General features: G+C 56.5%; 1 protein-coding gene across 1 annotated transcript in view; it reads right to left on the bottom strand.

Annotated features, from left to right (window-relative positions):
* VSTM2B (V-set and transmembrane domain containing 2B) overlaps positions 1-17,858 on the bottom strand; it is a 28,058-nt gene extending 10,200 nt beyond the window's left edge. The window contains exons 1-4 of the mRNA XM_052656617.1: positions 17,777-17,858; positions 17,050-17,234; positions 16,077-16,106; positions 14,738-15,179 (exon numbers count right to left, since the gene is read on the bottom strand). Coding sequence (XP_052512577.1) covers positions 14,738-15,179; positions 16,077-16,106; positions 17,050-17,234; positions 17,777-17,858 — 739 coding nt within the window. The remainder of the gene's footprint in view (positions 1-14,737; positions 15,180-16,076; positions 16,107-17,049; positions 17,235-17,776) is intronic.
* Between the last annotated feature and the right edge of the window lie 5,452 nt (positions 17,859-23,310).

Below are 23,310 nucleotides of genomic sequence, written 5' to 3'. Positions count from 1 at the left end.
GAGGCAGCCAAAGTAGTAGAGTTTCAGCTTTAGCATCATTCCTTCCAATGAACACCCAGGGCTGATCTCCTTCAGAATGGACTGGTTGGATCTCCTTGCAGTCCAAGGGACTCTCAAGAGTCTTCTCCAACACCACAGTTCAAAAGCATCAGTTCTTCGGCGCTCAGCTTTCTTCACAGTCCAACTCTCACATCCATACATGAGCACTGGAAAAACCATAGCCTTGACTAGATGGACCTTTGTTGGCAAAGTAATGTCTCTGCTTTTGAATATGCTATCTAGGTTGGTCATAACTGTCCTGCCAAGGAGTAAGCGTCTTTTGCATGGCTGCAATCACCATCTGGAGTGATTTTGGAGCCCCAAAAATAAAGTCTGACACTGTTTCCCCATCTATTTCCCATGAAGTGATGGGACCAGATGCCATGATCTTAGTTTTCTGAATGTTGAGCTTTAAGCCAACTTTTTCACTCACCTCTTTCACCTTCATCAAGAGGCTTTTTAGCTCCTCTTCACTTTCTGCCCTAAGGGTGGTGTCATCTGCATATCTGAGGTTATTGATATTTCTCCCAGCAATCTTGATTCCAGCTTGTGCTTCTTCCAGCCCAGTGTTTCTCATGATGCACTCTGCATATAAGTTAAATAAGCAGGGTGACAATATACAGCCTTGACGCACTCCTTTTCCTATTTGGAACCAGTCTGTAGTTCCATGTCCAGTTCTAACTGTTGCTTCGTGACCTGCATATAGGTTTCTCAAGAGGCAGGTCAGGTGGTCTGGTATTCCCATCTCTTTCAGAATTTTCCACAGTTTATTGTGATCCACACAGTCAAAGGCTTTGGCATAGTCAATAAAGCAGAAATAGATGTTTTTCTGGAACTCTCTTTCTTTCTTGATCCAGCAAATGTTGGCAATTTGATCTCTGGTTCCTCTGCCTTTTCTAAAACCAGCTTGAACATCAGGAAGTTCACGGTTCATGTACTGCTGAAGCCTGGATTGGAGAATTTTGAACATTACTTTACTAGCGTGTGAGATGAGTGCAATTGTGTGGTAGTTTGAGCATTCTTTGGCATTGCTTTTCTTTGGGATTGGAATGAAAACTGACCTTTTCCAGTCCTGTGGCCACTGCTGAGTTTTCCAAATTTGCTGGCATATTGAGTGCAGCACTTTCACAGCATCATCTTTCAGGATTGGAAATAGCTCAACTGGAATTCCATCACCTCCACTAGCTTTGTAAGTAGTGATGCTTCCTAAGGCCCACTTGACTTCACATTCCAGGATGTCTGGCTCTAGGTGAGTGATCACACCATCGTGATTATTTTCATCGTGAAGATCTGTTTTGTACAGTTCTGTGTATTCTTGCCACCTCTTCTTAATATCTTCTGCTTCTATTAGGTCCATACCATTTCTGTCCTTTATCGAGCCCATCTTTGCATGAAATGTTCCCTTGGCATCTCTAATTTTCTTGAAGAGATCTCTAGTCTTTCCCATTCTGTTGTTTTCCTCTATTTCTTTGCATTGATCACTGAGGAAGGCTTTCTTATCTCTTCTTGCTATTCTTTGGAACTCTGTGTTCAAATGGGTATATCTTTCCTTTTCTCCTTTGCCTTTCACTTCTTTTCTTTTCTCAGCTATTTGTAAGGCCTCCTCAGACAGCCATTTTGCCTTTTTGCATTTGTTTTTCTTGGGATGTTCTTGATCACTGCCTCCTGTATAATGTCACAGACGTCTGTCCACAGTTCTTCAGGCACTCTGTCTATCAAATCTAATCCCTTGAATCTATTTCTCACTTCCGCTGTATAATCATAAGGGATTTCATTTAGGTGATACCTGGATGGTCTAGTGGTTTTCCCTACTTTCTTCAACTTAAGTCTGAATTTTGCAATAAGCAGTTCATGATCTGAGCCACAGTCAGCTCCCAGTTTTGTTTTTGCTGACTGTATAGAGCTTCTCCATCTTTGGCTGCAAAGAATATAATCAATCTGATTTCAGTGTTGACCATCTGGTGATGTCCATGTGTAGAATCTTCTCTTGTGTTGTTGGAAGAGGGTGTTTGCTATGACCAGTGCGTTCTCTTGGCAAAACTCTATTAGTCTTTGCCCTGCTTCATTCCGTATTCCAAGGCCAAATTTGCCTGTTACTCCAGGTGTTTCTTGACTTTCTACTTTTGCATTACAGTGCCCTATAATGAAAAGGACATCTTTTTTGGGTGTTAGTTCTAAAAGGTCTTGTTGGTCTTCATAGAACCGTTCAACTTCAGCTTCTTCAGCGTTACTGGTTGGGGCATAGACTTGGATTATTGTGATATTGAATGGTTTGCCTTGGAAATGAACAGAGATCATTCTGTCATTTTTGAGATTGCATCCAAGTACTGCATTTTGGACTCTTTTGTTGACTATGACAGCTATTCCATTTCTTCTAAGGGATTCCTGCCTGCAGTAGGAAGATATTGCGGTCATCTGAGTTAAACCACCCATTCCAGTCCATTTTAGTTTGCTGATTCCTAGAATGTCGACGTTCACTCTTGCCATCTCCTGTTTGACCACTTCCAATTTGCCTTGATTCATGGACCTACCATTCCAGGTTCCTATGCAGTATTGCTCTTTACAGCATCGGACCTCGCTTCTATCACCAGTCACATCTACAAACTGGGTATTGTTTTTGCTTTGGCTCCATCCCTTCATTCTTTCTGGAGTTATTTCTCCACTGATCTCCAGTAGCATATTGGGCACCTATCGACCTGGGGAGTTCCTCTTTCAGTATCCTATCATTTTGCCTTTTCATACTGTTCATGGGGTTCTAAAGGCAAGAATACTGAAGTAGTTTGCCATTCCCTTCTCCAGTGGACCACATTCTGTCAGACAGACCATATATATATATATATATATATATATGCATGTATATATGGACTAAATCAGTTTTAAAATCTTTTAAAGCAGTAGACCTCCTTTTTCAAGCTAATTGCTGCGTGGAACCTCAATATTTAAAACCATGCGAGGGAGAATTTCCCTGGTGGTCCAGTGGTTAAGACACTGCGCTTCTAATGCAGAGCACATGGCTTTGATCCCTGGCTGGGGAACTAAGATTCCACATGCCCAGCAGTGTGGCCAAAAAAAAGTCACTCATCTCCTCACACCCCAACAACCCCCACCTCCCAAAAAAGAAAACAAGATTAGAAGCAGCACTGCTTTGTTTGTGGCGGGAGGCAGGGCTGGGAAGCCCGAGGCTCCAAGGACCAAAGTTTGGGAGCTACTCATTGGAGACTGTTTGTGGCCCCTTCCAGACCTAAGACTCACAGACTTGTAGAGGCCAGAAAGCTGGCATGCCCATTACACAGATGCGGAAGGGGAGAGCTGTCAGTACCTCAGAGGAGGGGCCTCTGCTTCTCTTTGAGGCATTTCAGCCTCCTTTAGCTCCCACTGTCCCCTGCATAGCCTTTATGTCCCTTGGTGCAGAGTGTGCCCAGCTTAACCAGGTCAGACAAACAGTGGGCACTCAATCAGTGCCTGCACAAGGAGGGCTTCTCATTGTGTGGGTCCAGGCCTGAGAGCTGGGCATGGCCAAGAAAATGCAGGAGTGGCAGCCTGGAGGCCCAGGGCCGGGGGAGGAGGGCTGTAGGTCCCCAGGGCCAGCACACAGAGCACGACAGCAGCGCCTTTCTCTAGAGTCCACCTTGGCAACACCTGGACATTCCTTTGTTTTTCACACTGAGGACTTTTCTTCAGGAACACAATTTAACTGAAAAGGTTCACACATTTTAATTGCCCAGGGACAGTGCTCTGAAAATTCTATAACATGTGCTCATTAAATAAAATTAGCACAGAGGAGCTGCCCAGGATATGTCACGCATTAAAAGATGACTCTGTAGAACAGAATGCATTATGAATTATTGCCTTGTGTATTTTTGTTACATTAGTTTTTAATGCAAATACAGCTACTCATCTGCCTACCCTAGAGATTTGACTTTTTAAATGCTTGAAAAAATATATTTAACTTTTACGTGGACAGTCATCATCAAGTCTTTGCCAGGCTGCATCCTCCAGAATGCCCAGTGTCCACTCCTGCCCCTCACAGCAAGGGACAGAAGGGCCTTCTGCAGGCTGAGGGGTTAAGGGAGCTGGGGCAGGCTGGGAATGGGCTGTGTCCCCTTGCTCTGCCTCTCCTCTCTGTGGCCCAGGGCCGGCCCGCAGAGGCATGACCTGGCATGAAACTCTGGCCCACGCCACCACCTGGGACCTTTCTCCCTTCGGCCTCCCCTTCCTGGAGGATGTGGCCTGGGTGTGCAGAGGTCAGGTGTGGAGAATCCTGACCCAGGCATATCTCCTCCTCCAGCCCCGCTCCTCCTGCAGGGCCCATCTTGCATTTGTGTTTCATCCACATGATGAAACAAGTTACTCATCCAAGGATAAGTATCTCCTCATCCTTCTTTCTGTCCCCCTCTCCCATCCAGCCGCTCAGTCATGGCCTTTTCGCACACATTCCTTCCACCCAGCCACATGGCCCTTCACCCTTCCTTTCACTGACCCCCAACCTCTGTCATCCAGTCACACACCTTTCCCCTCACTCATTCAGCAGACACTCGTTTTCCAGTTCATCTCCGCACGCATCCTGTCCCTCACCCATGCAAACCTTTAGTCCTGGCCCTGTGACCTCTTGGCTGGATTACCGGCTCTGCAGTGGTCTCCCCATATCCACCCTGCCCCTACCTCTCCAGCCCCCACAGCTGCAGCCAGGATGTTGTTTCAGAAAGCATCACGCCCTGCCAGCCACTTGTTCCCATCCATGGCCAAGAGCCAAAGCCTCCCTGGGGTATGACCTGAACTCCTCTCCACTTAATTCCCCTGTGCCTCTCCGTGCTCTCTGTGCCCTAGACACAGCAACTCTGTCAGGCCTTTGTACACCCCTGCTCCCTCTTGCCAGAGGATCTTTGCACATGCTGCCCCTCTTCTTGGAAGGCCCTACTCTCTCTCGTTCTCATGCCCACTCTTAACTATCTCCCCGATTATGGCTTAACTGTTGTTCCGGCAGGGGCCCTTTCCTGACTGGGCCATGGCCCATGGTCCTTCGCTTAGAGTGCTAGCGATGGCCGCAGATTCCTCCCTGCTGTGTGACTGTCTGATCAACAGTCATGCCGTGTCCCTCTCTTCAGACTCCTAGGACCCTGTTGATCTTGTTCACATGTGCTCTCAGTGCCTAGCACAGATCTTGCACATAAGATGCTCAAGGATGTTTTCTGAACGTGCAAGTAAATGAACGAATGAGCAAATCAGTGCCAGGCCCAGGGAATGTGAGTGTGGGGCGCTGGGAACAAAGACGTGAGAACGAACTCTGCCTGCCTGCCCAGGACGTCAGTTCAGGACAGGAGGGAAATGTGGGGGCCCAAGACAGCAGCGGGGCCCTCCTGGGTGCCCAGGACAGATAAGGGCCCTTGAGATGCAGGGTCAGAGAAGCGTCCTCCCCTCTGTGGAGTGATCCCCCACTGCCAGCCCACCCTGGCCGTCCCCTTTATGACGCCGAGTCATTCTCAGAGCACCTGCTTCTCTGGCCACTGCTGTTGGGCCATCAGCTTCTCCCTAAAGCAGGGGCTGCATCTACCAGATGCCCGGGGTAGTGGCCACCCTCAGTCAGACCAGACACAGTTAGCTAGGAGCCCCCACCGCAGCTCCAGCTCAGAATAAGCCATGGAACCATGTCAGCTCCGTCTCCCTGGGGGTTTATTAAAGATCCTTCCTCTGCGCTAAGCGGCATTCATGTGAGAATCAACTGTAATGAGTTGCTGTAAGGATATGACATTGCAGCTGGGATTTCCTGGCTTAGAGAAAACCGGTATTTCTTCAAGGAGAGCTGATGGGCAGGGGCCAGGGGGCAGAGAGGTTGGGGCTCTGGATCTTTGCCTGTATTCATCCGGTAAAGGCGGGCAGACCTCCTTCAGGGTAAGCCTGCAGTGCTTGGTGGGAGGGAGGCTCACGTGGGGCTGAAGGGGTCCTGGCCTTCTGGTTCTGCATATAGCCCGCTCTTCATCCCACCCTCTCCCCATGGGTCCCTGGGTGCCAAGCAGTCATCAGAGAATGCATCCAAGCAGGTACCAACACAAAAGGCAGAGTGCCAGAGTGCATGGGAGACAGTGTAGGCCCAAACCTGCAGCAGAGGCCTGACCCATCACCTGACATGCCCATCCCTGCACAAGCGGCTCTATCTCATGCGGGGAGAGTCTCAGTGAGGAGGGCACTGGCACCTCCTCTCCAGTCCAGGTCGGCCCTGGAGACTGTTCGGCTGCCTGACCATCACTAGGGGCCAGGTACACAGGTGTGAGCAGGTGGGACACGAGGACCCATACCGAACCTGTCCTTGCTCACCTTGCTCCTGACTCATGCAAAATAGCTGCAGCCAGGAAAGAATGAGGACATGGCATTATCTCCATTTCCTTTCCTCCTCCTCCAAATGGCAAGGAGAAAGGACAAAAATAGCACCTTGCCGAGCTATTTGCAGTCTGAGGGCATTTTCTGTTTGAAGTGCCGTCGGCTGTCTCCTCACCTTTGGCCCCATGATGCACTCAGTGCACAGAGGGAAACGCGTCTCAGAGCAAAGTCTCACGTTGGAGCACCCTGTCCAGCCCCCAGGAATGGTCAAGAAATGACCGGGGACAGTCAGTGCCATTCCCACGAACGCTGCTGATAGAGCCAACATCAGTGGGTGTGTTCCAGGTGCCTGGCCTGTGTGAGGCTCCCCTTTCTGTGGATTATCTCCTCTGGTCCTGCGTGGGCACTGGTGTCAGCCAGATGATAGATACGAGAACTTGCCTGTGGTGGGTGGGAAGTGATGGGTCAGGATTGGAATGCAAGCACTTGGACTCGTGGAGAATGAGAAGCACGGTCCTTATGAAGGGCGAGGGAACAAGGCATGGCCTGTGACTTCTGGGTGGCTAGAGCTCCGTGAGGCCCAGAAACAGGAAGATGGGTTGGCATTCAAACACTGGCTTGCCCATGAACCAGCTTAGCTGAATAGTAAGGGATGTTTGAAATGTCAGAGGAAGAACTAAGTGGTTGGAAAAGGGGTGAGTAACACTTTCTCCTGAGCTGTTGGCAGCCTTTCTCAGGTTTGTTTGGTCTTTTCCACCATAATGGGCAGCCCCGTCAAGAGAGCTTGTCTAGGCCCTGACTGACCACGCATGTGTGCATGCTTAGTCGCTCAATCGTGTCTGACTCTGCGACACCATGAACTGCAGCCCGCAAGGCTCCTCTGTCCCTGGGATTCTCCAGGCAAGGAAGCTGGAGTGGGTTGCCATGCCCTCCTCCAGGGGATCTTCCCAACCCAGGGATCGAACCCTGGTCTCCTGCACTGTGGGCAGATTCTTGAATACTGGAAGGGGAGCCTATCCCTTCTTCAGGGGGTCTTCCTGACCCAGGGATCGAACTGGGATCTGCACTGCAGGCGGATTTTTTACCAGCTGAACTGCAGGGAAGCCTGGCTGACCATGGCCTCCTGCCTTATCAGCACTGGGTGTCCAGCTGGGCACACTCCAGAGGTGCCCTGGGCACAGCTGGCCTTCACGCCTGAGGAGCCCTCCAGCGGGCTGGTCACTTCTGAGCTGGAGGGAGCACAACGCGTGTGCGTGGGTGAGCTGATGAATGGTGGGGCCCCCAAAACTCTCTCCTTGAACCACAAAGAACAGAAGCCAGCCCAATGTGGCTCTGATATTTCAGCCCGGGGAGAGGTAATGACGGAATGGAACCACCAGTATTTTCCAGAAATGGCCTCACCCAGGATGCTGACCAGGGACTAGACTCACAGGGCCTGCCTCTCAAGGGCCACCTGGTGGAGCTGTGGCTCGAGAAGACCTGAGCGAGGGCCCGCTGCTGCTGAGCACCTGGCAGCCCCTTCCACGGCTCTCAGCTCACCGGCAGCTAAGCCTTAGCCCAGAGAAGACTGGACTGGGTAATCCATCCTGCACTTAGAGCACCTTCCCTGAGAACCCTGGGGAAGGAAACGGCAGCCCACTCCGGTACTCTTGCCTGGAAAATCCCTTGGATGGAGAAGCCTAGGAGGCTATAGCCCGTGGGGTCACAGAGTCGGACCCGACTGAGCGACTTCACTTCACTTTCCTGAGAACACCAAAGCCACCAACAAGCGGACTGTTTCCCACTGAAGCCCCATCCCAGCGAAGGAGGTTTGTCATCCTTCATAAGGAAAAGGCGGGGATCGGCAGTTGCAGATGCTGGACCTGTTTGCTTGTAATCTTAAACTTTCCTGAAGCCCTTATGTAAGACAAAGGGGAGCTTCTCACCGCTTTGGAGTTTTTAAGAGATGCCTGCAAAGCATGGGGGAATAGAAAAGATGATACTTTCTTTTTTCCTGCTGGGCTGCAAAGGTATCTTAAAACAAGCCAGCATCTCCCGTAAAGCTTAGAGGTTTAGACCACAGCCAAGCCCTTGCCTCTGTCCACGTGGGCAGCAGTAATCAATATCGTATTACAAAAGCACTTGACCTCATTTATTCCCATGGATGCTTGGGGAATCCTTAATATTCAGAGCTTTTAAAATGTGCGCCCGGCGTATTTAACGAGAAGCTCCTTGGTGGGTTCGGCTCCTGGTGACATTTAGAAAGCCTGGCTCTCCGCTCTTCCCGTGGGGCTGCCCCCCCGGCTAGGGAAGGAATCTGGGCTCTGGGGTGGGGGCAGTTTGATGGAGTGGGACAGAAGGGGTCATGTAGAAACGGGGGACACTGGTGAGATGCTAGCGTGACACACACCTAGTGCTCAGTGAAAGGCAAGTATTCTTTATCATTATGAGGATCTGCAGTACTGTTTTTCCTCCTTAGTTTGGGGTCTCCCGGGTGCTGAGAGAACGGCTGCATTGTGAGCTGACTCACGGCTGGATGATAGACAAAAAAGGCCCTTCCACCTGGTGTGACTTTCTCAATCCATGGGGCACAGAGTTGGGAGGGAAAGAGGGCCCCCCCGGGAACTTCCCCAGGACTGATCTAAGAGGCGGACGAAGCCCAGGCGCCTCCTCCCAGCCTGAGGTCTCGTACTGCCTAGAGCAGGCCTCCTCCATCAGCCTCGTCTGGGCCGGGGCTGTGCTCCCTGGGACTCCCGTTGACACAGATAGCTTTGTCCCGGAGTCCCGCGGGCACCCTTGATGCCCTGAGCCGAGTCTGGCTGTCCTCGCCGGTTCCTGCAACCATGGGACTGGCTGGTGAGGGACGGGAGGCCGTGACGTTGACAACCACACGCGTTTGCAGGATGCGGCTGCCTCCTGCCAGCGGTGAGGCTAGGCCGTTTACTTTGTGAAGTCCCTTCACGTTCTCTTTCAGGATGCTCAGAGTTTCACCTTCTCCTCTCTGGGAAAACCTTGGCCAGATTTACTTTCTCTTCACTTACGACCCTTGTATCACATCAGAGCTTGAGGGAAGAGCAGGCTGTTTATTTAAGGTGATGGCTGTCAGGTCCCTGTGGGTCTGGGGAGAAGGGGAGGCCGGGTGGCTGCCGCCTGCCTTTGCAGCCCGGTTGGAAACCCCCCACCGTGCGGAGATTCTCTCTGGTCATACTGGCATTTCTGCTGGCTTTGTTGTCCACCAGGGGCCCGGGCTGAGAGGAGCTCCCTTCACCTTGTCCACAGCCCTCTTCGGTCATGGTTTACAGTTGCCATGGTGACGTCCAAGGATGCTCCCCTTGATGGCTCCCAGCAGTAGCAGTCTCTCTAAAGCCATCACACCTATGACCTTGGTTGTCTTTCTCTCATTATTAATTGAAATATTGAGACTCAGTTCTCTGGGTGGGTACCAGGCAGCAATTTGCCACATCCAGCTGGCTCTCTGTAGGGGCCAGGGTGGCTCTTCTCTGAACTGGAGCCTGGAGGCTAATTAGAGGTTCACACACCACGGAGCTGATCCCCAGGTCCCTGCAAAGGGGAACCTCTTGCCAACATACAAGCCAGTCAGTTGCAAACTATTTTGTTGAGGCCACACTTGGCTTCACTGTGGCAACCTTCTAGTTGAAGCATTTGTCTGGAAGATACTGTTTTGTTTTCTCTCTCTTTTTTTATTTCTTCTAGAAATGGCAACCAGCAGCAAAGTGTTCATGAAAAATAGGTCAGTATTCAAATTAATTAGGAGTCAGATTTATGAACATGGCTAAGAAGGACCCCAGTCTCCTGTGCTGGCTCTGTTGTGCTAATCCAGCCCATGTTATTTTTAGGCACAAATATCAAAATGTCTCTTGACAAATGAGACGTGAAATGAATGAGTTTTTGAACATAAACTTTTAGTGCAACTATGTATTTGGCTATGTTGGGCATGCATAGGGCACAGGAAGGCTTTCCTGGCCTGGCTGTGAGAAAGCTGAAAACAAAGCTTTGAGTAAGTCCCCTCATCCCTTTCCTGGCATTAGCAAAGAGGCTCACTTTAAAAACAGTGACACAGTCTTGTCTGGGGCTTCTGATTTTCTCCCAGGAGCAACTGCTTAACAGGTGACTGGGGAGCTGGGCTGGGACCATCTCTGAGGTTGCCGATCTGAAATAGCCAGTGTATCCATTCAGCTCAGGCGTTAGATGCCCTCTTTAATTAGGAACTCAGGTCTGGGTTTGTTCTGGTGTTGGGCTGGGGAAGAATGCGTCTTCCTCCCTTGAGAGCCAGCTGGTTGCCTCTGTCACTCCAGATCCACCCTTCACCTCTCCCCACTCTGCTCTGAGCCCTGAGAAGCTGGCCTGTACAGGCTGCATCACCTGGGTGCCCTTGTCCTCAGCTCCCAGGAGGGTTTGGTCACTGGGAGACCCTGACAGGGCACTAGAGGTCAGCAGGAGAGGGGGGTCTTGCAGGCCACCGGGGGTTAGCACGTCCCTCTCCCAAGGCCTCAGCTCTTCTGGTCTCTCTGTCCACCTGACCTCTCTGGATTCTGCTAGTTGCCCCCTCCCCTTGCCCCTTCCAGGCCCAAGGTGCTAATGATTCCCACTGCTATGAGCCAGGGGCCAGTTCTCATCCTTGGCTGTCCTAACCTTGTTCACACCTTTAAAAAATACTCTCATTGTCTTTCCTCCAAGACTCTGCTCGAATGTGCCATCTGCTCCACCAGCCCCCTCTGTTACGCTCTGCAGACACGCCTGCCTGGTAACCAAGTGGCCACAATCCTTTCTCGTCCTTCCCCCTCTAAGCTGCCAAGAACGGAGAGTGGGGTGAGGAGAGTAGTGGGGGCGGGGAGCAACTCCGAGGTCATCGCCATGAGCTCCCTCTCTGACTCACACTGCTGCTGGCTCTGAGTGATCGCCTGCCTGCTGCATCCCAGAGAGGCTCGGCAGGACCAAGAGCTGCTCGACAACACAGCCCTGCAGAAAGGGTACTGGCGCCCGTGACTCAGAACCCAGCTGCAGCCTTCATCCCGCCCACAGCCCCCAGGCGCAGCAGGTGAGGCAGGCTGGGGCACTGAAGACAGTACGGGTGCCCCCTTGGCATCAGGCTGTCGGGTACGTGTGTGGGTTAGAAGTCCTGACCCACTTCTTTACACCCAGAGTGGGCCACAGAGGGGGCCACAGCACAGTGATTCTCCCTGGAGCCCAGAGGACACAAGCCTTTTGGTCCTCCAGCTGAGGGCCCACCTTCCTGGGCTTGCACACAGCTGGAGAGGAACCCGGGGCTCTTTCTGCACTGTGTCTGCGTGGTTTCTGATGGTGCAGGAGCCGGCAGTGGCTTTGGGGCGACAGAGGCGTTAGGGCCAGCACACCCCATCCCGGTCGAGCTGCCCTGTGAGCCCTGCTGCCAGCCCCATTGGCTCTGCTTTCTGGGGGGAAGTAGTACTGCTTCTCACCCCAGGGAGGGCAGAGGAGCCCCCGCCTGGGCTGGCAAGTGCCATCAGAACAGGGCTGACCTAAGGACTTCCAGAAAGAAGGCACTGTCTATGCCAACTTCCGTGTCTGGGTCCCTGCTGGAGCGATGCGTCATCTGGAGCTTCCCTGCGCTCACGCCCAGAGACTGGAGCTCTGACAGCCATGCTGGGCAGTCAGGGCAGCTGCGATGAGGCTCAAGGGGTCAAGCTCTGCCCAGGGAGGAGGGAGACCGAGCAGGAATGGCCTCTTATCACACGGGGCTTCCTTTACCAAAACCTTCAGTGGCTCCTGTTGCTCCACTCGGCATTCAAGACCTTCCTCAGCCTGGCCTCCAACCACCAGCCACTCGCTTCATCTCCCTCATCCTCTCCTCTTGGCTCAGAGAATATAATGGCCTTGGTGATAATAGAGCAGCTTCCATGCTGAGTTCCCTCTGAGGTCAGGGATTACTGAAGTATTTCTAAACGAAATACTTTCAGAGAGGGTAAGTCACATGCCTAAAATCACACAGCCAGTAAAAGAAGGAAACAACGCATATCTGGGCTCCTGGCACGCCACCTCCTCTGCTCTGCTTATGGTCTACGGGACATCCCAGAGGAATGTTCCAGCCCAAGACACACGTTTACTTGCTAGAGCCCAAGGGATGGGGCAGAAGGGTGTTTTCTTCACCAACCAGCAGTATCTAGGCCCGTAACCCCTTTCCAGTATCCCTAGTAACCCTTTTCCAGCGTGCTAGGCAGAGATGGCTTCGTTCCTGTGATTTAGGCTCCTCTTCCACCCTAAAGAGATGAGACTGGAGAACAGCTGTCAAGCCAAGGACTACATTTTCTACCCTGCTTGCATCTGTTGAACAATCAGACTGAGTTCTGGCTGATGGATGAGGGTGGTAGTAATATTGACCACTTCTAAGCATGGCCTTTACAAACTTCCATTGCCATTCTCCATATCAGCTTTTCTCTGAGAGAACTGAACTCTACCAAAATTATCTGAGTGGCTATCTTCTCAGTCTTCCAAAAATGGCAGATACCAAGACCCATTCTAAATGCATAAGAAAGATTCATCACATGCTTTGTGAGCCTTAGAGCTCTGGGGCTTGGTGTGCTCAAGGAACTGGGTTGAGAAAGGCTGCTTCCATTCTCTCTTCCCTTGTTTGCGGGCTGTGTGTTGATGAGCGAGCGTGGAAGCCACCTCTTAAAGATGGTTGAGTTTCTGTAGGCTTGAATCTCTGAATGACTGCATGGAACAGAGCCATTCCTCCTCAGCCCCGCCTCCCAGCGATGGAAGCCAGAAATGGTACATTCGAATTGTGTTAAGCCTCTGGCATTTTGCAGTTCTGCACAGCAACTCATGTTATCTTAAACCGATATGGTGTAAGCTGCAAGACAGGTGGTCGAGTTTGGGGAGAGGACCCTCACAAGTTCCCAGCTGACTCGCCTTCCCTCCTAGCCTGCGGGAAGGTCTTGTGGGTACCTGTGTGGAACCTGAGAGGGATGAAGCCTCCAGATATAGCCAAGAGCCTGAGCCGCATGGAGAAGCTTCCACAGGGAGGGTGACTTGGTGAGAAGCAACTGAACTAATGTGGAAGACAAACTGGCAGGGTCTGAACTGTTGGAAGCCTCAAGACGATCGGCCAGGGAGGGAGGCTAGGATGCTGGTGTCCTTGGATTCAAGGGGGAGCCCAGGAGTCTGCATCCTTACAAAGTGCTGATACTGGTGGCGGGGCATCTGCTCTTTAAGAACCTTGAGAGGGCTTCCCTGGTGGCTCAGCTGGTAAAGAACCTGCCTGCAAGGCGGGAGACCTGGGTTCGATCCCTAGGTTGGGAAGACCCCTGGAGAAGGGAAAGGCTACCCACTCCGGTATTCTGGCCTGAGAATTCTATACAGTCCACGGGGTTGCAAAGAGTGGGACGAGGCTTTCAAAAAAAAAAAAAAAAAAAAGAACCATGAGAGTAGGGCGGTGCGCTTCAGCTCGCCCACTCTGTGGTGGTTTATATGACGGTCCTGGAGCCCAGCACTCTGAGTGCTGCAAGGCTGATGGAGATGCTCTCTCTGAGTCTGTGCCTCACAAGCCTGAGAGGGAGTGACAAGCTTAAAGGCAGACACAGGGAGTGAGCCCTGGAGCTGAGCTGTCTCTGAGGTCCCACCTTTGAGCAGGTGCTGGGAGTGAGGGGTGCCTTGGAGGAGGGACACCCTGCGCAGTAGGCCCTCCTGCCCTGGCTAAAAGCCCACCACTGCTAAGCCGGCCCTCCCGCTCCCAGCCTGCAGTCAGTCCCTCATCCTTGCCCTCTGCTCTCTGACTCCCTTCTCCCCTTCTCTCCTTGCCCCTTCCCCCTCCCCTGATCCGCTCAGCTCCCTGGGAGAGCAGCCCTCCTAACGATGGCAGGGCTCCGTCTTCACGCTGTCCCCCATGAGGGCCTAAAGGAGCCTGGAGTGGCGACTATAGCCCAACTGGTGTCTAGGACCGCCTGGAGCTTGCCAAGGAGGGCAGAGCGCATGCAGCCAGGTCCACCCACGCGGGCTCCAACAAAGTGTGTCTGTTCAGTCCAGTCAAGGTGGCACCCAGACTTACAAGACCCGAACTGTAACCGCCTCCTCTCACTCTAGACTGGGTGCTACTGCCCACCCTGCATGTTCAGGAGACAAGCAGGCCCGACGCTGTTGGGGTGCAGCCCCCGAGGTCCGGTTCCCCAAACTCGAGAGCGAGCTCCCCGCCTCCAGCCTCGTGTACCCGGGGCGGCGCCCACCGTCAAAAAGGTGGGTGGTGACCACCCCCAGCAGCCGACAGTAAGGATGGGAAAGCGGCGGGAAGAGAGCAGAGGCGGGGTTCCGGGAACGCTCCCGCCAGATGACCCACCGACGGCTCGGCGCCCGCGACCGACCGCAGCGGCGCGGCCCGTCCGGCGAGAGCCTTCCGCGGGGCCCTTACCTGAGTGCCTCTGGCGCAGAAGGGCCGCCTCGCGGGGCGGCGGCGGCGCGGACGAGGCGGCGGCCGCCACGGTGGTCGCGGCTCTGTGCGCCGCGGAGGCGGCGGCGGCCTCGGGGACGCCTGGGGCGGGGGCGGCGGGAGGGCCCCCGGGAGGCGGGCTCTTGTCGCCGCGGCCGGGCTCCTGGGCGCCGTCGGCCCGGGCGGCGCTGGCGGGGCCGTGGCGGCGCGGGCCGCCGCTCTGAATGTGGGACACGGCCTCCGCGGCCTGCACGTCGGGCGGTGCGAAGCGCGCGAGCACGCGCAGCAGCGCCTGGGCCGTGTGCTCCTGCGTGTCGTCGTCGCTGTAGTCCGACACGCGGCACTCATACACGCCCTCGTCCTGCCGCCGCACGGCCGACAGCCGCAGCCGGTGCGAGATGTCGTTGCCCTGCACGCGCACGGTCTGCAAGAGAGCGGGGCTTCGGTCAGGGCCCGGGGCGGGCAGGCCGGCGCCTTGCCCTTGGGGCCTTCACATCCGCTCCCACTAACACTCCTTCATTCCAGAGCCCGGAGGGCCGAGGTGGTGTCCGAGGGAGAGTCGCTCTGCCTTCATAGTGCAGATACCTGCTCCCAGCTCCAGCCCTTCTCAGCGAGCGCTCTGCCCTCGCTGGGAGGCAGTGCATGCAGAGGCTGCTGCCACAGCCACTGGGTCCCTGCTGCCTAGGAACTTGCCTCTCGGCGGCAGCATGGAACGGCAGACAAAGCTCAGCTCCTGCGAGCTGCTGGAGATGCCGGGGAGCAACCGCTTTGTGGCCCTCACCAAGCTCCCAGGGAACCCTCACCTCCGAACCAAGCACAGGAGGCCCTGGTCATCCCCAGGCCGTGATCCCTCCATCTCCAGCGGGGAAGGCTTGGCGCATGTCCTCCCCAACCCTGGCAAGACTCCTCCCCTCCACCGCAACTCCAAGCCAGCCCACAGCGCCCGGCACCGCGACCCGCAACCCAGGCGGAGCGGAGGGCTGCCGCGGAGGGCGCCGCCAGGGCGTGGGCTGCGTGCGGGGTGGGAGTGGGGCCCACAGCCCTGAGCCAGGAGCTAGGGCAGGGAGCCTGCAGGAGAGCTTTACAGGCAAGCGTACAGAGGAAGGAGATTCAGGCCTGGGACCCTTGATTTACGCAAAAGAGAACCCGATACAAGACCGGCGACAGATGGCGCACGGACACGCCAAGCGGCCGACAATGCCAGGCTGTGAGCTGGGCCCTATACCGCACCGCCAAGGAGCCTTTCTAAGAGGGAGGAGGCTGCGGGGCGCAAAGCGGCCGGAAGGGGTCTCCCGCGGCCCACGCTGGGCTCCACACTTACGCTGATTTTAGTCGCATCCTTATTTGTTACCTAAAATGCAAAGAGGGAGAGAGAGACATTAGGCTGTTGGCCTTCAGGCTCAGAGAACTCAGACGCACCTCCTGCAAGAGGATCCTCCGCAGGCGGGCTGAGACTCGAAACCGCTCAGGATGTAGCCACGGCGGAGGGCAGGAAGAACATCGAGATTTTCAGGAGTTTTATCCGGAAGGAAGCAGGGCTTGGAGCTAGTATGGCGCCCGGCCAAGGAGGGGCTGCCGGAGCACCCCTGCCAGCCAAGGAAGGGAGGCTGGATCGCCTCCCGGGTGGGAAAGAAGACCCATTTCCCTCCGGAGGCGCATCCCCATTCCCTATGGTGTTTCCCTAAACCCCTTGGAAAACTGGATGGACAGGACCCGATGGGAGATGTGAGCAAAGGGTGGGACTCCGGGTAGAGCGAAGGTAGGCGGTGTGGGTGTGCGGTGTGTGTGTTTTTGTGCGGCGCTAGGGGAGGTGGGTGTGTGTGTGAGAGAGAGAGAGACAGCTAGAGACTGTTAAAGAGGCAGATGGGCAGAGGGGGAAGTCCCTCTGACCCTGCAGCGGCTGGAGGTAACCTGTACAGCGTGCTCCTCCAGCCGCTGGATCCCAGCCCGGAGGAGCTTAGCTGCTTGGCCGTGTGCCCTGGGGACCTCAGAGTGGCAGAGGACAGGGAAAGCCCGGCCCCAGCAAGCGGTCTTCTTTCAACACCCGGCACCCATCACCCTCTGGGCCGGCAGCTGGCAATAGCGGGCAAACTGGATGAGGGGTAGCTTCCTAGGGCTAGGCGTGGAGTTCGGGGGAGGTTTCCGTGAAAGGAATGCAAATGCCTAGGGGATAACAACCGCTGTTGTTGAAGGTGCTGTCAGGACGCGGACGGGAGGAGATGGGTGGCACCACGGGGCGGCGCCCTGCCTGTCTCACCCCGGTCACCCCAGGCGCGGCGCGGGCGGCCAGTTACCTTGCTCCGGGCGCCGGGCACGCTGAGCGCCAGCTCGCGCAGCAGCTCTCGGGGAGGCTCCTTGAGATACCACCACTGAATCTCCAGCGAGTACGAGGTGGCTCCACTGGCCCGGAAGGCGCAGGGCATTTCGATGTCGTCTCCCTCACGTACGGTCACATCTTTGGGGACTTCGGTGAATGTCGCTGGGGGCGGGGGAGAGAGAGGCGTGACCAGCTGTGGGGCTGAGGCCCGGGGCCACCCCGGCTCGCTGGGCCGTGTGCTTCCTACCCCTCGGCTGCTCGCGCGGCCCAGGCACTGGCCAAGTCCGGTCGAGCAGCTGCCGGGCCGCTGCAGAGAGAGACCGGCTGCCGCTGCAGGCCGCTTCCCTCCAGTCCGGGCGGGGCGGCGGGGGGCGGCTCACGCTTCTTCCCCACGCCCGGCCGCGCTACCAGCGCCAGGCTGGGGCGCGCTAACTCCCGGCGCCCCACGAGCCGCCTGGCCGCAGCTGGAGCCCGGGTCCGGCTTCGAAGGACCTGGGCGCGGGCGCCACTGACGCCGCGACCGTTCGCCGCTCTCCACCCCCTACCGCACCGGGCAGTGGCTGCACACCAGGATCGCTGGAGACTGTGAAGCCTTCCCCTTCGCTTCCTCCGCCTCTTTGTCCGCTGCGGCCAGGACAGGCTGGCTTTGGCGGCCCCGGCGAGGACCCCTGAGACCCCAGCGGCAGCAAAGTTCCCGCTCTCACCCTCGGCCACGAAGAGCAGCAGGGCGCGCAGCAGCAGCGGCGGCAGGTATCTGGGAGCGCCGAGCCGGTTCCTCTGTTCCATCTCCCGCAGGGGGCGCGGCGGCGACGGCGACCCGGGCTCGGAGAGGCGGCTGTGGCGGCGGCGCGGGCTCGGATCCGGTCGGACTCGGGCTAGGACGCCTTCGAGCCTGCCATGGCCCCGCGCGGCGCCCCCTCCCCCGGCCGCCGGCGGCCGCCAATCAGTCCAGCTCCCTAGCCGGCTCGCCAGGCGCGGCTCCGGCGGGGGGCGCTGCTCCGGGTGCGCGGAACGCGAGGTCCCGCCGGGAGGCTCCTGGCAGTCAGTCCGTGCTTCCTTTTGTCCAGTCGTCCGCCGGACTCTGGGGACCCGCAATTCAGTTTCTGCCCGGCGGGCCGGTCGGGGGCCGGGCCGCGCCGGGACCCATCCCTGGCCAGGAGAGCGCGCGCCTCGGAGCCCCGAGCTTCTGCCTGCCGGTCTCCTGCTGCTGCGGCGCCAGACCGCCGCCGCCTCCGGCGGCCGCTCCGCTCTCCCGCTGCCGCCTCCGCCGGTCCCTGCTCGGCTCTTTCCGCAGGGCGAGTGGGCGCTCAGCCGCGGCGCGCAGACCTGGCGTCCGACCCAGCGCAGCGCCGGGAGAGCGGGTCCGGCGTGGCGGCCCCGGAGCCGGAGCGGCGGGAGAGGAGGGGGAAGGGAAGGGGAGGGGGCGGTCAGCGGCTGGGCGCCGGGCCGCCTCCAGCGCTGCCTCACCCGCGCCCCCCCTTCTTCTCCCCCCTTCTTTGCTCCGCCACAGCCGGCGCCGCCCCCGCCCCGGAGCGCTCCCCGCGCCCCGCCCGGTCGCCTGGAGGGACCGCCAGTCTCCGGCTGGAGCGCAGCCCCGCCCCGCCCCCGCCCGGGCTGGGGGTCTTCCCACCCCAACTCTCCCTTGTTTCTTCTCCATCTCCGTCTCCCGAGACGGCCGCTTAGCATCCCTGTGCCCCGCGGGGCCCGAGGCCCTCTCCGCAGACCCCCGCCCTCAACTTCTTACCCCGGTTTGGACAAAAAGCTGCCCCGCTCTTTGTCCCCGACCCAGGCCATGGCGGGCTGGGGCGCGGGAGAGTGGGCCCCGCGGGCCCGGGAGCAGGGTGGAGCGCCGCGCGGGGCCGGGGCCGGGGCCGGTGCGGGCGGCCACGCCGGAGTCTGCCGCGTGCGAGCGAGAAGTGAGCGCTCGGCGCGGGGCGAGCAGGTGCCCGAGGCGCCGAGAGCGCGAGAGCGAGCCGGAGCGGCGGCAGTGAGTGACGGCGGAGGCGGGGTGGGGCGGGGTGGCTGCGGAGCGCCCGGCACGACTCCAGGCCCAGGACGGCTCCGAGCGGGGTGGGGTTCCTGCGCCTCGATCGTGGCCCTTGCGTCCCGCCTTGTTCTTCACGGGTCGCAGCCCTCGCTTTACCGGTGCCCGGCGGGATCCCCAAGAGGAAGGAGGCAAAGGGCGGTTTCGGAGCCCATCCCTGGCTTCGCATCCCCCGAAACCCTGGACCTCTCAAAGCTTTCGCCAGAGCCTCCTCCGTCCTCAGCCCTCTGCGGAAGAGCAGTCTGGCCCCTGAGGGAAAACATGGGGCGCGCTTGTGGTTTGGAGGGACACACAGTTGTAGGGGCGAGTCCCACGCCTGCGCTCGGCGTCTCTTGCCTTCACCAGGGGAAACCAGGCAGCGGACTTCAGCGTCTCTGTTTCCACCCCCGATCCCTAACCTCTTAGTTCTGACCTGAGGTCGAGATGAGAGGAGCCCTGTGAATTCACGTGACTGCTGTCCCTATTCCCCAGCCTCTCTGGAGGCTCCACCAGAGGGTTCCCCAAGAACCAAGGAGGTGGAATACGACTGGGCAAACACTTTCCAGCAGCTGACTTTGGTCCAGGAAGCTGCAGGCCCTTTCTAAGCTAGGTCTTTGCCAGCTGGGTGCCCTGGGCAGGTCCATCTACCCGCTCCTAGGCCTGAGTTTCAGCATCTCATCTGTGGCCCAGGAGTTATTCCTGCGTCCTCAGGCCACTGTTGCTCATCTGTTGGGCCCTTGTTGGCCAAGGTTTCTGGCCAAGAAGGGAGGGATGTCTCAGGGCCTTCCTCTTCTTCCTACAGTTTCTCTCCAGGGGACCCAGAGAGGCGGTTGCCAGCTGCTTTCTGTCCTTTCAAGCCCCCACCCCCTGAGAGCTTTCCCTTAAAAATTCCACCTTCCTTTGGAAACCACCCTTGGATCCCTGAATATAAAAGCCTACCAGGCCCATTGCTGTCCTCAGCTTCGCCAGGGAGGGGGAGACTTGCACTATATTGCACAGGCTCGGGACGCTGGTGGGATTCTAGGAAACCAGGTTCATTTGGGGGCTGATTCCAGGCGGGGTTATGATGGCAGGAGCTAGCCTACTGTGCAGTGGCCTGCCCGGAGACGCAGCAGTCTCCTGTCCTGATACCATATCGAGGTGGAGGGCCAGTGATCAGGGATGCACACGGGGAGGATTCCTGCAGCTAGAGGAAGTTATGCCTCACTTACCTTTAAGGTTGGTGAATCTTCTAAACCTGTACCACCTTGTGGGGGTAAGGTATTTCTTTCCCACCACATAAGTCAGTGTTGCTATTGATAAGAATAATAGCTATACATTTCTACATGCTCTTCATGTACCGGGTACTCTCCATGCATTAGTTGTCAACATGACAACCGAGCAGTCCTTCTCAAACAGAAATCAGATTACTCTTCCTCTGCTCAAAGCCCTGCAAATGGCTCCCTTTTCATTCAGGACAAACATCAGTGACCTTGCAATGACTGGCAGGGTCAAACCATCTGCCTCCCACCTCCACCTCCTCGGTCCTCGTCTCTTGCTTCCTGTCTTTTTCTTGGTCAGAATCCTCTGGCCACACTGGCTTCCTTCCTACAATGCCACCCCAGGTGTGCCCGCACCCACAGGGTGTGCCCCCACCCCAGGGCCTTTGCACCAGGTGTTTTCTCTGGCTGGAATACTCCTTCCTCAGTTACCTGGTTCTTCTGATTTTGTTAAGCAGTCACATCTCAGTGAGGCCCACTGGAGTCACAGTTTTAATATGCAACCTGCACTCCTCCATCCCTACCTCCATCACCCCAGTCCCTGACTTTGCGCTTCTTTTCTCCTTTCTTTAGCGCCAGCTTCCTTCCAATACATGATCCAATATCCTTATTTATAATGGCACAGAGATCTGTGGAGTCTACACTCATGGATGTGTCTCCAGCACCTAGAAGAGGGTCTGACATACAGTCGGTGCTCAGTAAATATTTGTGGAGTGAATGAATGGGCTCATTTAACCCTTATAATGGTGGGTACCTACTCCTGTGTGGTAGACTGATTTTACCCATCTTATTAGAAGTGTGGTACTGGAGCTCAGAGTGTTTGAGGAACTAGCCCACAGTCGCACAGGCAAGTAAGGCTTAAACCAGGTCTGTCTTCCTCTGAGGTCCTAATTTTAGCTCAAACAGCCCCACCCCAGATGAGACTGTGATCCCGTACCTGGAATTGGTGTAGACAGCAAGGCTCCTCTGCCCTTGACTGGCGGCGCCTGGTGAGGCTGCTTTGCAGCTCTGTGCTGGGCGGGTCTGTTCTTCCCTCCTGTCTCCTAGACTGAGGCCGCAGCTGCATCTTTCTTCTCTGTGTCTTTACCTCCAGGCTGGGTTTGACCCGTGCCTAGGGCTCTGTGGCTGTAGGAACCAGGGGCCCTGCCAGGAGTGTCCCAGAGGGCGCGGTGGCTCCTTTCCTGGGGCTTCCCTGGTGGGCAGCTCATGGCCTTCAGTCTCTTCGATCTAGCGTTTGCCAGGCAACAGCCCCCACCGTCCTGGCCGAAGCCGGGCCGGGCCCCCTCCTGCAGGGAAGCCAGTCCCTTCTCACTGAATCATGGTGGGCCACGGTCTCCATTGGAAGCTCTAAAGAAGGCATCTGTGACAAAGTGTGTATGTTGCTTCCCCAAAGGAAAACTGCTCTCTGGGGACCAGAGCTCCTCAGCCCTGCCAGCTGCCAGTGTCCCCTGGGCTTCCACAAAGATGCCCTGTTTAAGGAGAGCGTTGGCCACGTGAGATGAAACTGCTTTCCCACGGATGGACCTGTCAGAACGTTTCAGAACTATTGCATGGCCGGTCCCGAGTGCTCATCAGTAGGCAGTGACAGCTGCCCTTTTGGCCTCCAGGTTTTTCCCCTCCTCTCTGTGTCCACAGGCTCTGAAGTGCCTGCAGGATCGCTGTGTACAGGGGTCTGGAGATGAGCGTGCCTGGCCCGCTGGTCCGGCTCTGCCTGGGGGCCTGCTTGTGCCCATCGGCAGGTCTCTAAGTCATGCCCACCACCAGCACGTGCTGTTCTGATTGGGCTGCAAGTTGGGGCATGCAGCACTTGTCAATACCATTTTGTGGATGAACTCAGCGGACTCTCAAAGACGCTTCAAAAATGCTATTTAGAAAGACTGCCCAGCCTCTCGTGAAAGCACCCTTAAATTATAGCCCTACGTAAATGTTTTTCCTGGAACTCACTTTCAAAATTTGCTTTAATGTTCACGTCCTCTTGGAGTTTTGGTTTCGGTATTCTTGTCTCCGCTGACCTTTCCTGTCCTCCTGGAACCACATCCAGCAACATTGATTTTGGGTAATGTGTTTTCATTTTAAGATGCAGCCCATCCATAAACTTTTCTATCAATAATCCTGGCCACACTCTGTGCACCCAACAGCTTAAAGGAAAAGATCAGATTTACGGGGACTTTCATTTTTGGCTGGTTTAGTCATTGACTTGCCACTCGTATTGGGGATAAAGGCCAGACGTCCAGCCCCAGGGGACGTCCCCTGAGGGCACAGCTCCGGCCAGCTGTGGCAGACGGAGGGCAGTGTGGGCAGCAGAGGCGGGCCCTCCCTGCACGCGGCGGTCTCTGTCCCGGGTGATGGGGGATCGAGTGCTTGAGATGTGGGGGTGGCAGCTCCTGTTGCCCTGCTCCCGGGAGGAAGACCCTGGGGCTTCAGCCCCTGAATGGCACAGACGCAAGGGAGGGCCCTCTGCTCTGGCAGGCCTCCTGGGGAGCTGAGCCGGCCCTTGCTCATGCGCACGCCACAGTGGACCTGGTGCGCAGCGCGCCTGTGCCGGGCCCGCGGCAGTAGGAGACCACGAGCTGTGAGGCCGGCGGGCCTGGTCCATCCGTGTTGGATCAGTGTCCCCACGCGGGGCCCCTGGAGCCTGGGGCCGGTAGTCTGCTCGTCAGAGACAGGCCTGCTGAGGCTGGGGACTGCCTGGAGAGGTGGACAAAGGGCAGAGACTCCAGACAGAGCCTGTGTCACCTCAAACATTCACTCAGCCAGCACGTCTGGAGGACCTCATCATGCATCTCACCGGAGCGTATCTGCGGGCACCACACTGGGGTGCTCACAGCACCTGCCTACAGAGAAGCTACAGTTCATTCCAGAAGGGAGCAGAGACGCACCCGCAAAGAGCAAACACAGCCTAAGCCTGATCAGCTCAGTCAGCGATGTGTAACATGCACCCCGCACCCCACCCCTC

Source organism: Budorcas taxicolor, chromosome 18 (assembly GCF_023091745.1).
Source record: "Budorcas taxicolor isolate Tak-1 chromosome 18, Takin1.1, whole genome shotgun sequence".
NCBI classification, from domain to species: domain Eukaryota; kingdom Metazoa; phylum Chordata; class Mammalia; order Artiodactyla; family Bovidae; genus Budorcas; species Budorcas taxicolor.
This window is presented reverse-complemented; position numbering and strand designations above follow the sequence as displayed.